Consider the following 26085-nt stretch of genomic DNA (forward strand, 5'->3'; position numbering starts at 1 on the left):
ACAATAATTCCACATCGTCAAATAGCCCCTGACTTTTACTGGAAAGAGGTATGATTATGTGCATGAGGTAACAGCACCTGCGCAATAACATTTTTGTACGAGTCTTGCTGTCAATTAAGGAAGACAGGTGTCATGTTAGGGGGGGAAAGTATCTTCCGTATGTGGATGTTAGGAGAAAATTTGACTTGGCTTAAATAACTTGTACGGAAAGTGGAACACCAATAACTGCCTAGATTTACATCTGATAAGTAGGCATTTGGAGCAACAGAAGAGTGGCAGCGCCCATGCCACTGTACCATAGCCTGATTAACCATTTTCAGCAAAATGGAAAACACTGGGGCAAAACAAAACAATTAACCAATTTAAAAATATAATGGCACCTGCTTCATTCAGTAACATATTTCAGAACAGAGGATAACTTTAAAAACTTCTGCATTTCATCCTATCATCAAGCAACAACAATGACATTATACAGCAATTTTAACATAAAATATCTCAATTTGTTTAAGAGTAAAATTTGACACCATAAGGAAATATTAGACAGTCAGATAGGCAGATTTAAGGTGCAGCTGAAAAGGAGGAAAGATAATAAGAGGCAGAGATTTAGGAAGGGAATTTCAGAGCTTAGGGCCTAGACATCTTAAGTCACAGCCATTAATACTGGAGGAATTAGCATCAGGTGGAACAGGCCGAGATCAAGGGGAAGTTCTTGGTTTGAAGGAAATCAGAAATAGGAAGGGGTGAGACCTTGAAGTGATTTGAAAACAAGTGAGAGAGTCTGGAATCGAGTTACTGCTTAACCAGAAATCATTGTTAGCTCAGCAAACAGTGATGAGGTAGGTAAGCAAGTTAGGAGGCAACAGCTGCATTTTGAATGACTAGAAGTTATAGAAACTGGAACCTGGCCTGGAATGCATTAAAATAATCAAGTCCCGAGGTAATAAAAGGCACGAACGAGGGTTTTGGAAGATTAGGCAAGGGAGGGGCAATATTACAGATAGTGCAGAGGTATAAAATTGAAAACTTATCTCAGGGTCAAAGGTGGTGAAAAGTCTGGTTCAGCCTTAGTCAGTCAGTTGTCAGGAGAATAATGGAGTTGGTAGTGAGGGAACACAATATGCGACAAGATGTGAAGAAACAGCTTTGGTCTTCCTAATTAATAGGAGGAAATTTCTGCTCAAGTGCTGGATGTGAGGCAAGCTGTCTGACCACAACTAATGATTACAGTAAGATTCAAAGCTGCTGAAAGGATCACTTATCAGATTCACGCTACCAACCGCCTTTTTTGATTTTGTCATGAGTAGTTTGCAATATGCTGAAGCTCTGAGACAGCAAAATCTGCCTTATCCACAGTGCCAGTGAATTTTACAGATTATGCAGAAAAAAGGTGCAAAGTTGAAAGAGTGGCATGGGCAAAATGGAAAATGCGTGCAAAACATAGCAGAGAGAGAAATGAGAAAGAATGGAAAGAAAGAAAGAATAGAAAGAGAAGAGATAATGAACTTGCATTTACATTATGACTTTCACAATCTTTGGTTGTAATGCAATTTACCAAAATCTACGAAGTACTGCATTGAAATGTCATCTGAGATTATCTGCTCAAGTTTCTAGAATGAAGCCTCAACTCAAAATCAACTCAGAAGTGTGAAGGCTACCACTGAGTGCTGACCAATTTGGCAGCTTTTCTGCTTTTCTCACTAACCAATCTTGGTGACTTGCAGAAATTTTATTCAGGTATCTACAGTCACCAATACAGGATTGATTATATGCAAGAATTCACTTCATGAATGTATATTGCAAATGTGCAATTAACCTTGGTGTTTATCAACATATTGCTCTGAATGGACATTATGCTTATTGGAATTACAGCATTGCAAAGGAGCAGCAAAGTAATCTACACACAAGTAGAGCCCCAAACACAATTGGTATCAGATTCACAAGATAAATAAGGACATGAAACTAAGCATGCCACATGCTGCTCAATTTATACTCTGGATGCGATATTCACAGGCATTTGCAAATGTTGCCTGGTGAGGCAATTGGTTCACAGAATGCCAACTAACTTCTTCTTTCCTTATTCTTTCAATGGATTTGGGTGTCACTGGCAAGGCCAATATTTGTTGCCCTTGAACTGAATGGCTTGCTCTGCCATTTCAGAGAGCAGTTACCGAGATTAGTTTTTTAATTCCATGTTAATTAATTGAATTTAAATTCCACCATCTGCCTTTGTGGATTTGAACTAATTTCCCCAGAGAATTTGCCTGGGCTTCTGGATTACTAGTCCAGTGGCATTACCATACCAAAATCTCTCCTGGCTGCCAGTTCATATCAGTATTGTATTTTCACTGCCCTTTATTTAATTGACCATCATCAACCCACAGAATAGTCCAGCAGAATCATTTTGATGAAAATCTGAAATGATTGCTTTCTTATACTTACACTCCAGTGAGTTATTCAGAATGATTTCAAAACTCAGATTTAACAAAAAAAACTATGGACAGGATTTTCCTCCCTCAGTTTCGCGGCAGTGGAAGGTGGTATTAAGCTCGCTGGTGATGGGATCTTACAGTCCTGCTGTTGATAATAGGGTTTCCCGTTAAATGCACCCCTCGCTGCTGAGAAACTTGTACTGAGGGCACATTGTTGGCAAGACCATTACATCCTGTCGCCATAAATGGCAGGAAGATTTCAGTGTACAACTGATTCATAATATGCGTATGCCTACAGAAACTAACAGTTTATTGTAAAAAAAAATCCTTACTTTCTGGCAGCTTCTACCAAAGCCTTCTCATCTGGGGAGGCAGCATAGTATTGCACATTGGATGGATCGCTAACAACATTCCTCGGGGTCTCTTCCTGGTCACTAATATGCACTGTATGACAGAGGGAAAGTGCCTTCAAAAACATGATCTCCTCTTCAGTCTAGGAATTGAAACACGAAAACGTCATAACACTAATAATGCTCATTCACGCAAACTCTACTTTTTGCCAATAAAGGGCAGATCTTTTTAAGTATTGACATTTATTGGGTTATAATATTTTGTCTAACCAAAGCTGATTTGCATTATTGTCAGAAGTAATAGGACAAATATTCCTGTGTCCAGATTGTTGAAGATGACACATACGCCAGAAGATGACAGTCAGGATGATATGGAAACTCTACGTGCAGACATACGTGGGACGTGCCTGGGGAATCTAAACTTCCAATGGAGCAATTCCCAGCTGCCCAGGACCTCCATGAACATCCCTGATGCTGGGAGTTCAGGACAGAGTTGTAAGCCAGATATGTGGGTCTTAACTGAATACTTACTCAGGGAATGTTAGACAGTTTGAAATCTGGTCTATTAGTTTGGTTATGCCACAGCTGGGCCCTCTCAAACATTCCCCATCTTCCCCGTGACCTGATTCAACCACACTACTTCCCTTATTCTTTAAAGGCTGCAAACTTTAAAACTCTGCTGAATATGGCAGCTCTCATTAAAAGGAGATGTGAATCTTGTACCCCCACTCTCCTATTCTCAATGAGCTTACCCAGAGTATATAGTGTTGTCTCTATTCTGGATGATGCCGAAGAAATGGTAATCCCGTTGAGTTGGTAAGAACTTTGCGAGCACTGTACCCAGCACTGCCGCTGATTGGAAGTTCTGTGCTAATGAAATAGCCAATGCAGTTCCAGAGCTAATTCAAGCAATAAGCAGTCAAGCTAGCAATGTTCCAGCTTACATTGTAAGTTAAACTGGTCTCATTCAATGACATTAAATGCAGCTTCAGCATCTTTAAGTAGGAACAGATAACATTCAGCAGGACACCTGTTCCTGATCATCATCCAGAAAGTCAGCAATTATCACTGAGTAATGACTGTATCAGGCTCAGGCGTGACTGCCAACTGTTTAAGACTACGCAGGAGGAATGTGGTCTTGGGTGAAACACTGGGGGAAGATTTATATCAGTGCAAATACATCCCAGTGAAGAGTCAATGTCCGTTTTCAAAAAGATAATGGAGTCCACGGCCATGATTTGCCCATCCTGCTGTGCTGGCCAGCAACTGGAGGCTGGCAGTGCAGGGCTGCTAGGCATGCGCCAATCTCAGCATTGGCAGATTGGCGCAAGTGCAGTGGCCCACACAGCTTACTGATTTGAGTCTCTCCAGTCGGAATAGGCCCCCACCCCATAGTTTTTTTTTAATGATATTCATGCTCACGGCCTCTGCAATGCAGAGTGTGGGAGATTCTTCTCTGAACTCTCACTGGAAAAAAGTAGTGTGAATTACTCCAACTTTCACGTGAATCTGACACTTAGGGACGATTCTCCCAAAAAAATTCTAAGCATTGAATTAGCAGGGAAAATGGTATAAATCACAACTGTTTCTTCAGCGGAAGTTCAGACTCAAATCTCTCACATTCTGTGCAATGCAGAGGTTAAAATCATAAATATCATTAAAAACCCAGGGGGCAGGGCCAAGTCACATCAGAGTCTGACATTTCCAGGCCTCTGTGCACATGCAATGGCCCCAAACTGTCAGCCTGCAATTTGCTGGCCAGCTCTATTGCTGGCCTGCCCAGGACCTCGGCAGTGCTGCCAGCCTAAAAACCTAACCCCCACCCCATGGCCCGATTGCAGCCCCCCATAAACATTCCCCCCTCCCATTCCTGCCCTGGAGAGCACTGATCTCCACCACCACCTCCCCCCCACCCACCTCTCCCCATTCCACCCCCCCACCCACCTCTCCCCATTCCCCCCCCGACCCACCTCTCCCCATTCCCCCCCCGACCCACCTCTCCCCATTCCCCCCCCGACCCACCTCTCCCCATTCCCCCCCCGACCCACCTCTCCCCATTCCCCCCCCGACCCACCTCTCCCCATTCCCCCCCCGACCCACCTCTCCCCATTCCCCCCCCCGACCCACCTCTCCCCATTCCCCCCCCCGACCCACCTCTCCCCATTCCCCCCCCCGACCCACCTCTCCCCATTCCCCCCCCCGACCCACCTCTCCCCATTCCCCCCCCCGACCCACCTCTCCCCATTCCCCCCCCCGACCCACCTCTCCCCATTCCCCCCCCCGACCCACCTCTCCCCATTCCCCCCCCCCGACCCACCTCTCCCCATTCCCCCCCCCCGACCCACCTCTCCCCATTCCCCCCCCCCGACCCACCTCTCCCCATTCCCCCCCCCGACCCACCTCTCCCCATTCCCCCCCCGACCCACCTCTCCCCATTCCGCCCCCCCCCCCCCCCCCCCCGACCCACCAAAAGATTAGCAGGTTGGAATGGGACAACCATCCCCTTCGAATTTTTTTGGGAGAATTCCACCTCACACATTACGTGATACTGATCTGTATTTCTGTGAGTTAGGATGCTAGCTTGCTCAACAATTTCTGCCACACATAAAAGAATCATTAAACCTACATGTGGACATTGGGATTACATCAGCTGTTTAACAAAGGCAAAGGCATTGTAAAAATTCATTATAATTCACCTTTGGGTCTGCTTCAATTTCTGAGTATTATTTTTTAACCTATGGGGAAATATGGGGGTTGCGAGAGGAGACAATTCTTTCTCTTCCGAGATAAGAATTGAAATCCAGTCAGTTCAGTAGGCTGATTGTTTGCTTATTGTGCAGTGAGTGCACAGGATCAGTTTAACTCTTTACCATTTATATAAATGACTTAGATGACGGACAAAGTATTGTTGCTAAATTTGCTCATGACACAAAGTTAGGTAGGATGGTAAGATGTGAAGTGGACACTAGGCGGCTTCAAAGGGATATAACAGATTAGATGAATGATCAAAGATTTGGCCGATGGGATATAAAATGGGAAAGTGAGACATCACAGAATCATAGAATTGTTACAGTGCAAGAGGAAGCCATTTGATCTATCATGCCTGCACCGGCCTTCAATAAACAAATGTAATAGAAACTTACAAAAGTTGGGACTTGTCTATCAAATTTCCTGGTCATTCCTTCACGGACCAAATTGCCGTTAATGTATTTGTATTTAACGCCATTAATAGAGCATTCCCGGAACTTCATTTCATTTTCGGTCAGTGTTCCAGTTTTGTCTGTGAGTACATACTCCACCTATTTGTAACAAATACATGAAACCATTATACACATTGTACATTTTATTTATAACACAGTTCCCTGATCGCTCAATAGGGAAAGTGGTAAATGCACCACTTACTGGGGTATTCCAAGACAAGGAAGACCCCATTTTCAATGATATCTCCTGAATTATTAAATCTCAATTAATCAACAATTATTTCAGCTACCCTGCACTAGGAACACAGAGCTGGAAGCAGGAATGCAGAAAGTGATTCAAATAAATTGTATGACTGAATTAGAGAACAGACTTTTCATCTATAATTGAAAATAACTTAAAATCAAATCACTTAGTCTGCAAGGAGAAAATAAATCATTGGCATGCTGCAATAGCCAAACTGCATAAAATGAAATAATCCACAGTTTAACCCTTAAAAATTTGCACTGCACAATATCTTGCAATGTCAATGCATCTTAAGCAAACCATTACAAACGTAACTATTTCTGACTCAGAGTAAGTATGAACTGGGCCAAGCTGCCACTTCAATTCGGACAAAGAAATTCAAGTGACATTGCTACTACACAGAGAGCAGATTGTTGTGTAGCAGGCAAAAATCATCTTGTCTTTTGCCAACTTCCCACCGTTAAAATTTGGTGGTAGCTTCCATTGCGCTTTTGTTTGAATATAATTTCCAGTACCTTTTGTTAACTTTTTACTTTTTCAGTAATGTAGTCTCAGTGGTCAATTTTTTTTAAACAACTTTATAGATCAGTGTCTTAGATGTCAGTTTTGGATTTTTAAAGTTGTGTTTTACTGGTCAGGATCTCTATGATTTGAAAATCGGTGGACTGGCTACCATGGCATGGCACTTGACACCTGTTATATACGTATCCTGTTCCACGTGGGAATGCCAGCGCACTTCATGCGTGTCGAATAAGCACTTGCGCAGGAAGTGCCAGCAGTTACTCAAGCTCGAAGGCAGCAAATGCAGCAAAAATGCAAAGAATCACTGTTGCGCATTAAGAAGTCAAGGTTTCCCCAGATGTACATTCTAGGATATGGTTACCCCACAACTACAGAAGCTGCAGGAGGGAGACCATTAGATAGGATAGGAAAACAACACAGATAGTGCAAGAATTCTCCAAGTCAGAGGCATTTATTACATGGTTCTCAGTTTAGAATACCAGAGTAAGTCACTACTTCTTGGAAAAACTAGGAAGGATCAAACTGGAACCACAAGATATTTGACTGCACACAGGGGAATCAGTTTGAAAAAAAGAGGGTTATTGACATGATAATAGAGATGCATCGAAAAGATTAGTATTACCAAAGGTTGATATGTCACCTGTTCCAGATGGAAATGCATCCTATGTGCTGAAAGAAGTAAAGATAGAAATGGGAGAAGCATTGGTCACAATCGTTCAAATCTCATTGGGTAAAGGTCTAAAGGGCCAAAAATATTGTAGTACTATTTAAAGAAGGGAATTGGGATAAAAGAGGAAACCACAGACTAGCCATCCTAACGAAGTCAAGAGCTTCAAGTTTCTTGGTGTCCAGGTCACCAGCAACCTGCTCTGGTCCCTCCATGCTGATGCCGTAACTGAGAAAGCCCACCAACGCCTCTACTTTTTCAGGAGACTAAGGAAATTTGGCATGTCCACTACTATTCTCAGCAACTTCTACAGATGCACCAGAAAAATCATTCTTTCTGGTTGTATCACAGCTTGGTATGAATCCTGCTCTCTCCAAGGCCACAAGAAACTACAAAGGATCGTGAATGAAGCCCAGTCCATCACGCAAACCACCATCCCATCCACTGACTCTGTCGACACTTCCTGCTGCTTTGGAAAAGCAACTAGCATAATCAAGGACCCCACATACCCAGGACGTACTCTCTTCCACTTCTTCTGTCAGGAAAAAGATACAGAAGTCTGAGGCCACGTATCAACTGACACAAGAATAGCTTATACCCTGCTGCCATCAGACTTTTGATTAGACATGTCACATATTAAGTTGACCTTTCCCAACACCTTACCTACTGCATTCTGCACATTCTTTCCTTCTCTATGTACAGTCTGCTTTGTCAGTATAGTGCGCAATAATATTTTTGACTGTATACTAATAAATCAAATCATCGGCAGTGTTAAACTATTGAAATCATTTTCAGAAACAAACTTTAATTTGGAAATACCAAATTAAATCAAGGACACCCAACACAGAAATCATGTTTCACCAGCTTGATTGAATTCTTTGAATGAAGATTGAACAAGCAACGCAGCTGATATATAAGTGGACCTTTAGAAGGCATTCAATCAAGTGCCACTAGAAGGTTCACTGAGAAGATTGAATCTTATGTAATAAAGGGGAATGTGACAGTATAGGTATACAGTTGGTGAATTCACAGAAAGCAAAGAGATAGTAGCTCTGATTGAAAGTCACACACCCAAAATATTGACGTTGGGCCTTATTTTACCATTCTGATTCTAAGTGCTGAGCGGACTCGAAACTGGAAGTGTTTCAGATCCGACTTTTAGACCCGTTCTCAGGCGCCCCCATACGCATGTTACCTGAAAAAATATAAGCAATTCAGAATTGCGCTGCAAAAGCCTGCGGGCGGTGCTTAACACACCCGAAATCCTGCAGCTCTGATCGGCACCTCCACCTGTGCACGCGCAGAAAAAAAAATAGAATGCCACATCACTCTCGGACTGGATAATGCCTCTCCTCAACCCCAAAAGATAGTGCCTCACCCCCAAAATATTACTGACCCCCTTATTCCCCCTCCCCCTCTGCAGCCCATCAATCTCAAGCAAAGAGCTGTTGGACTCATCTCCACCACCACCACCCCCCCACTGATCTCAAGCAGAGAGCCGTTGGACTCATCTGTCCCCCGTCCTCCCTAATTGATCTTGAGAGAGCCGTTGAATACTCAGCACTTACCTCCTCACTAACTGGAGTTTTGTGGAGCATGTTTGTTTTGCGCCAATTCTGGATGGATGAATGCGGTGGTAAAGGGAAAGTGCCCATTAGGTTGGACGTGTAGCTCACTAAGTCAATTTAAACGCGTGCAAATGCATTTAAATGGCCATCACGCCCACTTCGTGTGCGGTCCCGATCGTGGCCATTTGCAGGCCATGGTAAAGGGGGAACTGGCCCAGAGGCGCGCTACTTGCCTCATGCCCGACTTCACCAAGCTTTCACACCTGAAAACGGGTGCAACTTGATGGGTTTTTTCTCTCCACCCAGTGCTGCTAGATCTGCTCAGTATTTCCAGCATTTTCCTTGCTTATTTCATTGCAGCTGTTTTCCCAAGAATCAATATGGGTCCACAGGTCTGCAACATTTATGAACCCAAGTTCAGATGTAAGGGGCAGAATCATAAAGTTCGCAGATACTACATAACTTGGCAAAATAGTAAATGATGAAACATACAAACTAGGAGCAGGAATAGATCACTCAGTCTCTGGCACCTGTTCTGCTATTCAATAAGATCACGGCTGATCTGCCTGTAACTTCAACTCTACATTTCTGCCTACTCCCAATAACTTTTCATCCCTATGTTTATCAAGGATCTATCTGCCTCTGGCTTAAAAATATTCAACAACTCTGCTTCCAGTGTGCTTTCAGAAAAAGATTTCCATGGACTCTCATGACATTGGAGGGAAAAAATTCTCATCTCTACTTAAACGAGTGACTCCTTATTTTTAAACAGTGACCCCTTAGTTCTTGAATCTCCCACAGCCTCAGCACATCCACCCTGTCAAGACCACTCAGGATTTTGTATTTTTCAATCAAGTTGTCTTTTACTCTTATAAACTCCAGCGGATACAAACCTAGTTTGTCTAACCTTTCCTCATAAAACAATCTGCTCATTCCAGGTATTACTCTAATAAACTTAATGAGGATAGTCACACGCTTTGGGATAGCAGGCAGGATAATAAGAAGCATGATAGTTGAAATAGAATGCAGGTGAGTATGAAGAAGTGGTGCAACTCGGAAAAATGCAGATGGAAAGGCAGTGTGCTTACTATAAAGAGCATAATTTTGTAAATTGTAGATGAGTGTCCAGATACAAATTCTTAAAAAGTGAGAGGACAAGTTATAAAGTGGTTTAAAAAAATGGATTAGTTGGGTTAGATAGAGGAATAGAAAATAAAACCATAGATCAGGCTAGAACTTTATCACTTAGCTGGAGTACTGTGGACAATTGAGTATCACACTTCAGTACAATTTCAAAGGAGGTTCATCACAATGCTATCTTGGATGAGGGATTTCAGTTATGAGGAGAGAGTGGAAAAGTTAGGACTGTTTCCCTTAAAACAGAGAAGATTAAAAGTTCACCCAATAGAGCTTTTCATGACGAAGAGTATTTTTATAGAGTAAAGAGAGAAAAAATATTCCATCAGGTGAGTAGGTCAATAACTAGAGCCCATAGATTAAAAATCATTGAGGTGGGGTGAAGAGAGTTTTAGTCATTCTGAATAAGTTCTACTTGGAAAAAGGTGGTGGAAGCTGACTCCATGAATAGTTTTCAAAAAGGGAGTTACATGGGTACTTGAAGATGAGAAAGTCTTGTGGGCTCCCTGACAAAACACAAAGTTGTGGGAATCAAAATGCCAACATATGGTGTTCGAAACCAGCTATACGCATAACATAGAAACATTAGTTTGAAATAAAGGAACAAGTTTGTTTTTTTTAAACCAGAAAATGCCTACGGTTTAATTTCCATTGGAAAGCAGGCAGGAGAGATCTGAGATAAGATTGCTCAATTTGAACAAAGGATCAAAGTTAGGCCAATATATTAAGAGATGACAGGGTACGAAGTGTGTTAGACATTTCATTTAACCTTGCTTAACTTAAAATGCTTGTGGGAGTATAGACTCAGTGTGGAGGAACTGGCTAGACGTGACTGTGGTGGACAATAGCATGGTTAAACAGCCTGATAAGGATTAAGAGCAGCTGCACAGAATGGCCATTGTGAATAGCTTGTTATCAGGTCTCACGAACAGCCAAAGACATAAATAACTAATACTGAAATAAATGAAAGCTTTGGGAGTTAATTACTGGGAGGATGGGACTATTCTGAGAAGAACAGCTTGAGAGGTGATAAGGAAAGGATGAGCCAAGAATGACTAAATATGGCCAGAAGATATATTTGAAGGCTCAACAATGTAAGCTGGCCTAGAAAGTTAAAATTTTATTTTAGTAGGATTTAGCATGCTTGCTTAACTTGACCATTTTTAATCAGTAAAAGCTTTTAACAAACATGGATTCTACAAAGAGCTAATTGGGTCAAGTCACCCTTTTACACCAACACATGAACAAAAAACAGGCCATGTTGATGTTGCTAACCTTTTACTTCAAACTAAATTGATGAGCAACAGATGATTGTATTAGAAGTACTTTAACTACCTGTAACTGTAGGATAAGTAAATAATAATCAAACAGTTAATAAAAGATTATATTAGTTCTGTACTTTCTACTAATATTTCTAAGTTAGGACTTCTAAATTTCAAACTTAAAAGTTCCAAAACGGAAGCTGCGAGAAAAATAATCTACAATATCCAGTAGTGGCTTGTTAAGAACATACTGATCCTTTTTAAAATTAATTTGTGGACTTGGGCATTGCTGCCTGGTCAGCATTTATTGCTCATCCATTGTTGCCCCAGGGCAGTTGAGAGTCTGCCACATTGCTGTGGCTCTGGAGTCACATATAGGTCAGGCCAGGTAAGGATGGCAGATTTCCTTCCCTAATGGACATTAGGGAAGTAAATGGGTTACTGTCCAGTGTTGGTCTAATGAAACTTGAATGGCGTTAAGGTAAGGAATCCATCTAGAGGCAGTCCATTACCTTAAATTTAAGGTAATGTGCACAAAAAGCTGGAATCAATTCCTTATAACACTATTGTCCAATTAGCCATTAGCAGAATTTATTGGTTAAAAGAGGTGACATCACCTTTAGGCAGTTACCCATCAGTGTGGGGATTGATTCAAGTCAAAGGTGTTTAATTGATAAATATACTTTTGTTTCATTAGTTAATTTTTAAGTGTTTTTTACATTAAACAAACTTTGGCATTATTTGCTAACTCAATGTCTTTGCCTGGTGGTCATATCTCTGCCCCTCACGTAGTTTAATGGGTTAGTTTGGGGTTAGGTAATTAGGCTGCATGCAAGTTTAAATTTATCAAAAGCTTTATTAAATGTACAAGAAGCAAAGTTCAGACAAAAACTCTATAATTAATAGGGTATTTTGAAGTAAAGTAGACATGGAACAAAAAGATCTTATCAATGATCAGAGATTTTGGGAAAGTTCAGTACACCAGACAGTGGGAAATAGACTCTGAATTAGACTCCTGCCAAACATTCCAGAGTGATTGAGAAGTTGAGAAGATTTAGAAACCAAAAGGAAAAATGGAAGTGCAGCAAGCGAACTATTTGTGGGTTCCACTTCCCTTGCATGGTTTGGATCGGTACTTGCTATTCATCAGTATTTTAGTTTTTTGCTATACGAACATATATATAGAACATATGATAGTGACATTATATCTAATCTTAAAATTCCTACTAAAAACTCACCATCGCACCATATTGGTCACATTCTAATCTTGATTGGTTGACTGGATAGTGATTTACTTTGAAAGGTACTTGAGCATTAATTTAAAACATCTTACAATGATATAAAAAGATTGACAAATAGCACAAATCGGCTTTTACAGGTGGCAAATGCAAATGGGTTGAAGGTAATAAGGATTGAAGGTTGATTCAATCAAAATACACTGGAAAGCCCCAGGCATTACAATTGCATAGAAAGCAGAAAGTCAGGATAAATGGGTCCTTCTCTAGCTGGCGAAATGTGCCGGGTGCTGCAGGGGTCAGTCCTCAAACTCAACCATCTATATAAATGATCTGCAAACAGGGACAGAGTGTAACATTGCAAAATTTGCAGATGATACTAAAATAGGTGGGAAAGCAGGCAGTGAAGAGGATATAAAGATCTTATAGACAGATATAGATAAGCTAGGAGAGTGGGCCAAAATCTGGCAGTTGGAGTTTAATGTGGGTAAGCTTGAGATTATCCACATTAAGATAAGCACATTAAGAGAAGCTAGGGATCCTGGGAGCCACCAAGTTAAATTGGACTGATACAGAGTGACAGGTAAAGTTATTCTGAGGTCTAGGATGACAGTGTCCCAGGCACGTGCATAAAAATTTAAAAGCAAGGAAGTTGGATAAAACTGGTTCACGCAATCCACTGTTACATCAAGGTGCTATATAGTGGTATAAAAGTTAACAACTACCACAGAGATGAAACAGAGAGCATAAGCTAGAACCAGAAATGGTGTTTTATGCTGTAAAATGCTCTGCGAATTCAGATGAGGAGCAGCAAATTAGGAAACCAACAATAGGCTGCTGAGAGGACAATTCAAAAGACGAAAGCAAGAAACGTAGGAACTGAAACTTAGATTAAAGGTAAATGTGGCCAGCTTCTATACCAAGAAAAATGGATTTTAATTTAAAACTATGGAGGAGGATGTGAACTTAAAAGCAGTGAAATGTTGTAAAAGAGTGACATGAAAGAAAACACTGGGTTTGGGAAAATGGCTAAGAAGAAAACAAGTAAGCTAAAAAGCCCACAAGAAGCAACTGGATTTTGTTTTCAGTACTTGCGTTTGTAAATGTCAGGAGCTTCCTGTGAATGAAAATCTGTTCATATCCATGCACGCCTGTGCTCTTTTCTATAGAGCTGAAAGTTGTTAATCCTTTGTACTTTAATGTTGGAAATATGAATTTGTTACTTGTCATCTCAATGTATTTACATCTAGAGGTGTATTATTTGAGGAAAATGAGTCACATTTTTTAGTTGTGAATAGGTTGAAGTGGAGTTCCTTGGACTTGGGGAAAAAGAATGCAACAAACTTCTGGTACTGTTCATAAAACATTGTTTGAAATTATGAAAGTAGGACTGACTATTCACCTCAATTTAAGAACACATTCAGAATTAGAAAAATATAAAATCTGAATTACAATTCGAGGGAAAAGTAGCTGCTGTGAATATTCAAATCTCACTGGTGGCTACAACGAATGTCTAGTTATTACACTAAGGCTCGAGAGAGTCTTCACTTCTAGATATAAAGCTTGCTCACTTAATTTTGACAGAATCATCTGGTTGCATCAAAGAAATCTTACAAAATAAATGGTAGAAAGTTTGGTAGTGACTGAAGTTTAACCTAAAATGCTGCTTTTCAAGATGCAAGTTGTTTCCTTTGAAATGATAACGTGACAAATGCTGCTTCCTAAGGATTAAAAAAATGAAGGTCTGCAAAGGGTACCAAGATGTTGGAAAACAGATTCAAATGGTGACCTTCTTTAATTGGGAAGGGCGAAGATATGTAAAAAGATGCAATTGTGTGCAGTGAATGTTTTGTTGCACCCTCTTTTACACAAATTAACCTTTTCCCCAACAGCTTCTTTTTAACTGCACCACACGATCAATTGCTTTACTGAATGTATGATATATTTGAACAAATTAAGCCTTTGGACTTTTAAAACAGAGCTGCAATGGAGCCCTTTTTTTTGAAAATAGGTGATAATGTTTCCAGGGCCACGTTGAGTACTGATATCACAGAAAGAGATCTAGAAGTTTTAAGGATTTATTTGCAAATATCAAATGCTAGAGCAAAGTCATAATTTTGGCTAAGGCTGTGCTTTTCAAAGATTTGACCTTATCTCATTCAGACCCGTGGTTATTTTTCGAGCTAAGGTCCTCAAGAGTATACCAAACTATAACATTGCATTTAATGGTCTAGCCACTACCCGAAGTATCACGACCATAAAAGGTAGAAAAGCAAACATCTTGATACAGATTCTGGCAGTCCCTGATCTTCTGATAAGATCACCTGAAAATCCAGAAATGGCTTTACCAGATAGTGTGGCATGACATTGGAATATTGCTGCAGTAAATATGCAAATATGATTTGTTATAGGTGCTGCAACTAATATTCAGAATTACTTGATGATTTTGCACTCAATGGGTCTCAGACATGGTCAGCTACATGACAACAGCAGGACTTAAATGGTTAATGTGGACAACAGGATGAGGCAACATGTTAAGTCATAAGGCCCTGATGCCATAGAAAAGCTGACTTTTATAAGCATCAGTATAGAATTGAGGGAGTGTAAATTTAAGGTAAGAGTGAAATAAAATTTGGATTGAGAAATTAGGGAAAGGGAGTAATATATGGCAGGAATCATCTACAAAATAAAAAGAGGCAAAGAGAGAGCTGGAGAGTTTAAGTCCATGCATGATTTATTTTGAAACACATTTATTTACAACATGCAAACTAAGATTTGCAGTATTCTTGCAGTCAATAGTAATCACGAATCGCATTTTATTCCATGCATCTCACCAGCCATCCAAGTTTGTGGAAAGAAGAATCAAACTCGGAAAACAATGAAGGAAGGAATGAGAAAGAACTTGCCCTGTGACAGCAGAAGGTCCCAAGAGTAGTTTAGAAGTAACTCATATCCATGGCAGTACAATCATGCTAGAAATGAAAATCAGTCATGTAGCCAACCTTTTGTTTCAAATCCATTAAACGACTCTCATAGGAAGTTCCCGTTTAGTACCTATAAGAACTCAAATTGACCCAATTAAGAGTGAGCATTGCCAATAAAGCATAGGGGCAGCAGTATAATTTGAACACTTGATTCTAATTTAAGGTCCATTGTAGAAAGTAGTACTTCCCAGAAACACCTTCAGATGAAACAAGATAACACTTGAACAGAAAAGGCAATAAACAAATTAGAAGATCATTAGTGGTGAAACACAGCTTACAATGCCATATGATATCCATGGGTCAAAATAGTCTCACGGGCCCAAGGAATTGCTCAGTGCCTGGCCCTGATGAGACTTAACACAGTAACACAATAAGCGCAATCTTACAGGCTGTTCATGCCACAATCCTGCTGCATTGAGGTAAGAGAATTTGGCGCCCAGTCAAATCTCCGTTCACTGCAGCGAGATGGGAAAATCCTGCCGGCATGAATGGCTGTAACATTCCAGCCAATATTTGCTGTATCCAATTGGACAATCAAAACAATCACCTTTAATTGTCATGGTTAATAGAAGGTTGAACATGAGAGTTTGAACGCTGTTTCTACATCTTGAGGTGGGGAAACATATGGGCACGGACCTCCTGTGCTGTAATTTCCTATGATTACTTCTGTTACAAACAATCCAACTATGCAAATTAATTCTCACCTGCCCAAGTTCTTCGTTAAGGTCCGAGGTGTTAACCTGTGCACGCTGACCTGATTCTTCATGGTACAAGTCACGATCCCACACAATGAAAAAGGATCCCAAGAACTTCTGCATCTCGACGGTAACATAGAGTGAAATTGGAATGATGTAATTGTACAGCACCAAGAATGCCAAGAAATCAGAAATACCAGTCAGAATCTACAAACAGAACAAGAATTATACAATTAAAACAAAAACACTGATACAACAGCTATTTGAACATGATACATTTTCAAAATGTACTTATTGCTCACCTCATGTAAAAATCATTTAAGCTATACGATCAAGTTAAAAGATAATTTCAGTTTCCAAAATTCCTCTAAACATTAAGGATTGAATTTATTGCACATTTTGCCTCTTAAAGCTTTGTGCTGATACAAAATTATTAAACTAGAAAGATTGCAGAAAAGAGTTACTGGGATGCTGCCAGGACTTGATAGTTTGAGTTGTAAGGAGAGGCTGGATAGACTGGGACTTTTTCCCTCTAGGGTGTAGAAGGCTTAGGGGTTATCTTTTTGAGGTCAATATAATAATGACAGGCATAGATCAGCTAGATAGTCAATACCTTTTCCTAAACATAAGAACATAAGAAATAGGAGCAGGAGTAGGCCATCCAGCCCTTCGAGCCTGCCCCGCCATTCAATAAGATCATGGCTGATCTGTCGCTGCTCAGTTCCACTTTCCCGCTTTCTCCCCATAACCCTTAATCCCCTCTCTTATCAAAAACCCATCAACCCGCGTCTTAAAAATATTTAGCGAGGCAGCCTCCACCACTTCAACGGGCAGAGAATTCCAGAGATTCACCACCCTTTGAGTGAAGAAGTTCTTCCTCAACTCCGTTCTAAACCGCCCCCCTTTTATCTTGAGGCTGTGCCCCCTAGTCCTACTGTCTTTTTTGAGCGGGAAGAGTCTCTCCACCTCTATCCTATCCATCCCATTCATCATCTTATACGTCTCAATGAGATCTTCCCTCATTCTTCTAAACTCTAACGAGTACAAGCCCAGTTTATTCAGCCTCTCCTCATAGCTCAACCCCCTCAATTCCGGTATCAGCCTAGTAAACCTCCTCTGCACTCCCTCCAAGGCCAAAATATCTTTGCGCAGGTGCGGCGCCCAAAACTGCATACAGTACTCCAGCTGCGGCCTCACCAATGCCCTATACAGCTGCAGCAAGACCTCCCTATATTTATATTCAATCCCCCTCGCTATGAAGGCCAGCATCCCATTCGCCTTCCTGACCACCTGCTGCACCTGCAAGCTGGGTTTTTGCGACTCATGCACAAGGACCCCGAGGTCCCTCTGCACCGTCGCCTGCTGCAGTTTTTCGCCCCGTAAGTAACAGTCCTTCCTACCATTCTTCCTACCAAAGTGGACCACCTCACACTTGCCAACATTAAATTCCATTAAGGTAGGGAAGTCTAAAACTAGAGGGCACAGGTTTAAGTGAGAAGGAAGAGATACAAAAGGGTCCAAAGGGGCAGTTTGTTCCACACACAGGGTAGTGAATGTATGGAGCAAGGTAGTAGTAGAGGTGGGTACAATTTTGTCTTTTAAAAAGCATTTAGACAGTTATATAGGTAAGATGGGTACAGAGGGATATGGGTCAAACACTGGCAATTGGGATTAGCTTTGGGGTTTAAAAAAGGGGCAGCATGGGCAAGTTGGGCAGAAGGCGGTTTCCATGCTGTAAACCTCTGTGACTCTATGATAGCTTGTTAAATATCCAAAGCATGGCATGATACAAATATTTGAAGGTGGTGTGCATTTGATGAGTGGGTAGAGGAGGTGATCTTAGACAGGTGACAAAGAAAAGCTGTTTTCTTCTGTCTGGAAACTCACCCCTATAAAAACAGGTTCTTTAGTGAGGCACAAAAAACTATTTTAAAATAACAAATTCAGATGAATCTGGCAATATTAGGAAGTGTTGGACTTCTTACTAAGTGCTCCTGCAAGTGAAGCTGGTTTCACATGTCCAGTTGTTTCAACTTCCTTTCGAAAAAGGATTAACAATTTCCATTTAGAGGAGGTTTATTGTATGATTGGAAGATAGCTGGTGAGTGGAAGTGAAAGTATGGCTTGTACTCGTTAGAGTTTAGAAGAATGAGGGGAGATCTCATTGAGACGTATAAGATGATGAATGGGATGGATAGGATAGAGGTGGAGAGACTCTTCCCGCTCAAAAAAGACAGTAGGACTAGGGGGCACAGCCTCAAGATAAAGGGGAGGCGGTTTAGAACGGAATTGAGGAGGAACTTCTTCACTCAAAGGGTGGTGAATCTCTGGAATTCTCTGCCCGTTGAAGTGGTGGAGGCTGCCTCGCTAAATATTTTTAAGAAGCGGGTTGATGGGTTCTTGATAAGAGAGGGGATTAAGGGTTATGGGGAGAGGGCGGGAAAGTGGAACTGAGCCACGACAGATCAGCCATGATCTTACTGAATGGCGGGGCAGGCTCGAGGGGCTAGATGGCCTACTCCTGCTCCTATTTCTTATGTAATATCTTATGTAATTATGATTTTTCTGATGCCCGAGGATCCTTAGGAAACATCATCAGGAAAGAAGACAATGGAGCTAGTGTGCAGTAAGGGCAGCTGACACTGGGAACACATAGGTGAGATATTTTCAACAACCTGAGAGCTAAATATCACAGCTGGTCTTACATTAATGAATGATTGTTTCATGTGCTCCAAGTGTGCTCTGCTATTCAATAAAATCATTACTGATCTGACTGTAACCTCAACCCTGCATTCCTGCTGAAGGGGTTAAAGGAGACAAAAACAAAGAACAGAGGCAGCGGCAGCAGGACTAACCACAAGTAGTCATGTGTTACTACAGTAGAAAAGGGTCCAAGTATTATGCACACTTGACCTGTTAGTGACTGGATATCATAATCTGGATTGGACTGGATTGCTTAGAATGTAATGCAATAGCTTAGTTCCGTGAATGTAAATAGTCACAACTGGGTAGAGATAAGAGAATAAGAATATGCAACTTAGTGATCGGAAAGTACAAACAGTTATCTGTACATCAGATGGTTTGTAGTTGATCGACAACTTTATACTCTGTCTTGTATGGGTTTAGCTTCCCTGTATATGCTGGAATAAATTGGTGAACAAGGATTCCCTCCTATTCACCTCCTTGTTAATCAAGAATCTACCTAGCTCTAAAACACTCCCAATTGTTAGACTTGCTACTATTCTTTGTAACATTATTAGCCTTTCTTTTAAATTAATACTATCCATAACTTCCTTCATAAGCCACAGATGGATCTTTCTTGCTGAGTTCTGTTTTCAATGGAATGTTGATTTAATTGTCTCCCAATCCTCATTTACAACCATATCTCTTAGTCTATTTACCCAATCAACCTTAGTCAGTATTCCCGTCATACTTAGGTAGCTGGGTCTCCAAGTTAGGCTCTTGTTTTGGACTTGAGTATGTCACTTTCAAACTTAATATAGAATTCAATAATATCATGATCCCTTATTCCCAGCAGATATTTCACTACGGGATTACTAATCAACGCTGCCTTATTGTATAATATTAGATCGAAGATAGCTTTGTTGGTTCCACATCATGTTGTACCAGGAAATGGTCAAAAAAGCAATGCTGATCTCTCTCAATTTCCCAATCAATTTCCTATGACCAATTTCTGATGCACATTATCAAACAATCATTCACCTACAGCTGGCCCTATCAGAGAAAAATGGAGCAGCAGCATAAGTGGTAGACACTCAACTTCAGAAACACAAGTTACAGATTAGATTCTGCTGCACGTTTCTAAATTTTGAATGTGTAAGGCAGTTACAAAGAACACACAAGATCCAAACTCTGAGATAAAGATTTGCACAATTTCGAAGTAAGGAGAAGAAAACACCCTGCAGTATTTGCCATTAGTGGAAGCTTCTTATAATCCTCATTGCTACAGATAATAAAAATAGAACTTTTAAATTTAAAAATGAGAACAGTTGCAGAATGGTTACAACGTGCACATAATATAATTAAGCATTTAGCATTGAAAATATCACCTGCACATGAAAAGTTGCAAAAGTTTAGGTTACCTTAAAAGAAGTTTAAACCTATGTACTCACTTTGCTGCTATTCTTTTCCTGTGTAGTTCTTTCATTGTATGGAACTTCATACCACCAAATGTATTTCAAAATAGTGCTAATAACTGCTTCAATCACAAGAATTTCCAGGAAGACTATGAGAAAAGTATTCATAGACCTAACCAGAATGAGGAAAACAATGAATCACAATTATGTTTTATTTCAATAGCCTTTGCCTCCTGAGATTCACCTCACCTGAGAATTCTGTATGCTTCCTATTGGAATTCTGTATTGATAACATCTGCGCTATTAAAATCTTCATATCCATGCTTACCTTTTGTTTTCATTACAGCTTAATAAATAGGAGTAGAAATGGCTGAGCCATTTAGCAAGATTATTGCTGATCACCTACATCAATTCCACTTTCTCACCCTATGCTCATTCCACTTCCTGTCACTGTGCTTTTATCACACTTCTTGAGTTGATGTTTCTGTCGAGGGCAGCGATGCTGTAGGTGAAATTTGGATTATCAAACCCGAAAATGTGCACTGTAGTTACCCATGGTGCAAGATCAGAGTCAACAATAGGAATATTTTTCTCTCTGTTCACTCTCTGTTCTAAGCCTGGGGACAAATTTCACAAGCCTCAGAGGTAAACTTCAAAATGCTTCTCATAAAACAGCAGGTATCTTCTAATTCCACTCACTGATGCATTCTCAATTAACTAAGATAACAAAAGATAGCAGACCGAGATCATGGCAAGTAGGAAAGTTGAGGATGTGAAAGGGTGGGAGGAGGAGTTAGTGGGCACTTTACTGCATTCATTAATGCAACTTAGAGAAATTTTAAAAAATCAACTTTGACCCCATCTGATTATCACACCTGTGCTCTTTTGACAATTTTAAATGGTAAATGAGGAAGACTTATTCCGTGTGAACTAGCTGACTTCCCAAAATTTGTCAGAGAGAGAATGAGAGCGCAGGAGGGAGTGGGAGCAACTGGGTAACAGAGAATGGACACAAGAGCATGCACACACACTCTTTGCTATTGTTGTTTTAATTTTGAATTTTGACAATAAGCAAATCTGCTCAGTGAAACCAACTAAGGGCTAATTTATTTCTAGTCTCTCACAATCAAGAAGGGAGTGGGAATCAAGGAGTGGATGGAGGGTTAAGGGTAAGGCGAGTGACAGCAGTGCTAAAGGGGTTAAGGGGTGGCGTAAGAGAGATTTAAAGGTAGGGTAGTAGGAAAGAGATGAGGACGCTCTATTCTCATGTAGTTCTTCAACAAAAGAGTGACAACATAAATTGCAGACTCAACACCTACTTTCAAATGCTAACCTTTGGTCAAAATTGTAGGGGCCTTTTGGTGGTATATTCAAGACAAAGCTTTCATAGAGGATGATGGAAATAATTCAGAAAAAGAGTTTCCATTAGAATACACTTATTCAAGCTTCCTCAGCATTAGAGTTTACATGAATTGTTCCTCGAAGCCAATACACACTTTAGCATTAATTAAATTTGTCTTACTAGCCTAGATGAAACTAAGAGTTGAATTTAACTTATTAATAAACAAACTTAGGAAAAACTGCCCAATCAAAACCTGATCAAGCTACTGGGTGAAGTTGGAACATTTCTTACAATGAAGGTACTATATACAAGCACATGTTTGTAGGAAGTTTAAAATGTGATTAGGTGCTAGATTTGTTGAGTTGGAATAGTGCAAAAAATGATAACTTGAACGATAATTTTATTTTTATTCTCTATTTTCTAAATTTTCTGTTTCCTCATTTAAAGGTAAAACCTAATTTCACCTCTTGAAATTTCAGTGCAAACTTACTTTTCTACAGAAGAGCGTTTCTGCGACTTACTCTTGTAATTCAAAGCAATCTTAGCATCCATCCCAGTGTAAACTGCCACACCTGGAAATCAGAAGCATTATTCTGAATGCTGATTCAAAATGGCTTAGTTCATCAAGAATATGAAACTGCTCGCAGTACGTGCCTTTAGAACATCTCATATGCATTTTACTTAACTGCCTCTGACATTCACAACTTAAATTGGCATGGCAAAAACAGACAGAAACTTAAACAACTTGCTCCTCTAAAACAACATTATTAGAGAAGAACAATCCCTTGTCACAAAGTCACCATAAATTTTGATATCATAAATATCTAGTTTCTTCTGTTAGTGATATTTGGTATTGAGTGGTTACCCAAGATAGATGTGTTTAAGAAAAATTTCCATGTACAAATAGGAATTCCCGTTATCCGATATTAATGCATCATTTAGAGACCTACCTCTGCTAAATTATGCATACAGTGGGTTATTTTGGTCAGGTGATTTTCCTTCTCAAATTGACATTTTTGAAAGGCAGGTTTATAAGGCAAGCTTAACTAACACAGCTTAACACTGAGCCTGAAAAGTGCTCCTGATGTAGCAATATTTCTAAGAAAGACAAATCATTGAAATATTATGTTGCATAAATTTTTAGACATAGTTTCAGCACCAATAGATGAATATTTTGGCCTCAGCATTATAAAGAGACTGGACAAGACTGCTTTGTTGAGTTGCATTTCTGTGAAGTAACTTGGGACAATTTATGTTAAGGTGCTTTACAAATAAAAACTGTCACCATTAACTGAAGGCTTTAAGGTACTGTGTCACAGTCACATCCTCGTCACAATGGATGTCTCAGCGCTCTACACCAACATCCCCCACAACGATGGCATTGCTGCGACTGCCTCAGTACTCAATGCAGACAACTGCCAGTTTCCAGATGCAATTTTACAACTCATCCGCTTTATCCTGGACCACAATATCTTCACCTTCAACAACCAGTTTTTCATCCAGACACATGGAACAGCCATGGGGACCAAATTTGCACCTCAATATGCCAACATCTTCATGCATAGGTTCGAACAAGACTTCTTCGCTGCACAGAATCTTCAACCGATGCTGTACACTAGATACATCGATGACATTTTCTTCCTTTGGCCTCATGGTGAACAATCACTGAAACAACTATATGATGATATCAACAAATTCCACCCCACCATCAGACTCACCATGGACTATTCCCCAGAATCAGTTGCATTCTTGGACACATGCATCTCCATTAAGGACGGTCACCTCTGCACCTCACTGTACCGCAAGCCCACAGACAATCTCACAATGCTCCACTTCTCCAGTTTCCACCCTAAACATGTTAAAGAAGCCATTCCCTATGGACAAGCCCTCCGTATACACAGGATTTGCTCAGATGAGGAGGATCGTGACAGACACCTCCAGACCCTGAAAGATGCCCTCATAAGAACAGGATATGGTGCTCGACTCATAGATCGGCAGTTCCGATGCGCCACAGTGAAAAACCGCACCGATCTCCTCAGAAGGCAAACACAGGACACAGTGGAGAGTACCCTTCGTCGTCCAGTACTTCCCCGAAGTGGAGAAGCTACGACATCTTCTCCGGAGTCTTCAACATATCATTGACGAAGACGAACATCTCGCCAGGGCTATCCCCACACCCCCACTTCTTGCTTTCAGACAACCACACAACCTCAAACAGACCATTGTTCGCAGCAAACTACCCAGTCTTCAGGAGAACAGTGGCCACAATACCACACAACCCTGCCACAGCAACCTCTGCAAGACATGCCGGATCATCGACATGGATACCATCATCACACGTGAGTACCATCCACCAGGTGCATGGTAAATACTCTTGCAACTCGGCCAACATTGTCTACCTGATACGTTGCAAGAAAGGATGTCCCGAAGCATGGTACATTGGGGAGACCATGCAGACGCTACGACAACGGATGAATGAACATCGCTCGACAGTCACCAGGCAAGACTGTTCCCTTCCTGTTAGCAAACACTTCAGTGGCCACGGGCATTCAGCCTCTGACCTTCGGGTAAGCATTCTCCAAGGCGGCCTTCACGACACACGACAGCGCAGAGTCGCTGAACAGAGACTGATAGCCAAGTTCTGCACACATGAGGACGGTCTCAACAGGGATCTTGGGTTCATGTCGCACTATCTGAAACCCCCGTGACTTGCCTGGGTTTGCAAAACCTCACTTACTGTACTGTCTGGAGACAATACACATCTCTTTAAACTGTGATCAGTGCTCCTTCCACTCACATTATCAGCCACTTCAGGTCTTGAACAGCAGGTTAGGTGTAAGGATTCGCATTCTAATCAGTAATCTCTAAACTGTCTGTGCTTTATATGCTCTGTCTGAGGCTAGAACTCTCCATTCACCTGACGAAGGGGCTAACCCCGAAAGCTTGTGAGTATATTATCAAATAAATAGGTTGGACTAAAACCTGGTGTTGTCAGACTTTTCACTGTGTTTACGCCAGTCCAACGCCGGCATACCCACATCATCACATTTGGTAGTCCAGTTGAGTCAATACGTGCTGTTTCTAATATTGAGAAATCCAAGTCACAAATGAGGGGTCAGCAACAGCCAGTTATATTCAATACGATTTTGTGAATGGTCCTTGCAATAAATGAAGAGGGGGTACAGAGAGCAGACAGACAGATTTTCCATTTCAGGAGATTGGCACAATATTGAGGACTAGAACCACAGTAGACAAAACCTTAATAACCAATTGTTTTGGAAGATAGTCAGGACCTGTCCTTCTGAAAATTCTAATTCTTTGAAATGAAATGAACAGATTTGGGATTAAGACTGTATATCCAAGGTGAACTACAAAGTTAAAATTAGCATGGCTGTGCTCTTTACTCCCAAAGGAATCAAGTGGACAGACGTGTTCGTGACTGTTTTGCAAGAATCTGACACAGTAGATAAGACTTGCTTGTTTGCACACCTAATTACTGCTGTGGTATTTGAGAGTGAGAGTCAATTACTACTCCCAAAAAAAAAGCAAGATGACAGCAGTAGCAAATCACTAGATAGCATTTGCCTTAAGACCACAATGATGGAGTAGTAAGTTTTATTTGGTTTATTCCTTGAAACAAGAAAGAAGGATGTTAATTATTTTTCCAGAAGGCTGAGATGAAAGGAGGTTCCAAAAGTTTTACATTAGGCATGAAAAAGTAACTCCTAATACTCAGATGGTGTCCCAAGCCAACCATCTTCAACTGCTCCATCAATGATCTTCCCTCCATTATAGGGTCAAATATGAGGACAGCTCATTGATGATTGCAGTATTTAAATTCCATTCACAACTTCTCAGAATAATGAAAGAGTCCTTGTCCAGATGCAACAAGACTTGGAAAGCATTCAGACTTGGGCTGAAAAGTGACAAGTAACATTTGTACCACACAACTGTCAGGCAATGATCATCTTTCATGACAGTCTAATTGCCTCCCGTTTAGTTAAATTGCATTACTATTGTTGAAGTCTGTCCCATCAATATCATTGATCAGAAGCTTGACTGGGCCAGTTAGATAAATAATGTGGTGACAAGGGTAGGTCAGTAGCTGGGCATTCTGTAGTGAGTAAATCAACTCCTGACCATACAGAACCTGGCTATCAACAAGGCACAAGTCAGGTGTTTTTATTTTCATTCTTCCATGGGATGTGGTTGTCATCACTGACGAGGCCAATATTTATCGTCCGTCCCTAAATGCTCAGGAATTGAATAGCTTGCTAGGCCACTTCGAAGGGCAGTTAAGAGTTAAGCCATTACTGCAGGTTTGGGGTCATATGTTGGCCAGACCAGCTAAGG

The 26085-nt window shown here is 40.8% G+C and overlaps 1 protein-coding gene across 3 annotated transcripts in view; it reads right to left on the reverse strand.

Moving 5' to 3' along the window:
- The window catches only part of atp11b (ATPase phospholipid transporting 11B), a 165331-nt gene that overhangs the window by 100104 nt on the left and 39142 nt on the right, over window positions 1-26085 (reverse strand). For all 3 annotated transcript variants that reach the window (XM_080185740.1, XM_080185739.1, XM_080185741.1), the window contains exons 10-14: window positions 22223-22304; window positions 20427-20562; window positions 16303-16500; window positions 5923-6078; window positions 2762-2922 (exon numbers count right to left, since the gene is read on the reverse strand). In XM_080185740.1, coding sequence (XP_080041866.1) covers window positions 2762-2922; window positions 5923-6078; window positions 16303-16500; window positions 20427-20562; window positions 22223-22304 — 733 coding nt within the window. The remainder of the gene's footprint in view (window positions 1-2761; window positions 2923-5922; window positions 6079-16302; window positions 16501-20426; window positions 20563-22222; window positions 22305-26085) is intronic.

This window comes from Carcharhinus amblyrhynchos, chromosome 3, assembly GCF_965287045.1.
Source record: "Carcharhinus amblyrhynchos chromosome 3, sCarAmb.v2.hapA, whole genome shotgun sequence".
NCBI lineage: Eukaryota > Metazoa > Chordata > Chondrichthyes > Carcharhiniformes > Carcharhinidae > Carcharhinus > Carcharhinus amblyrhynchos.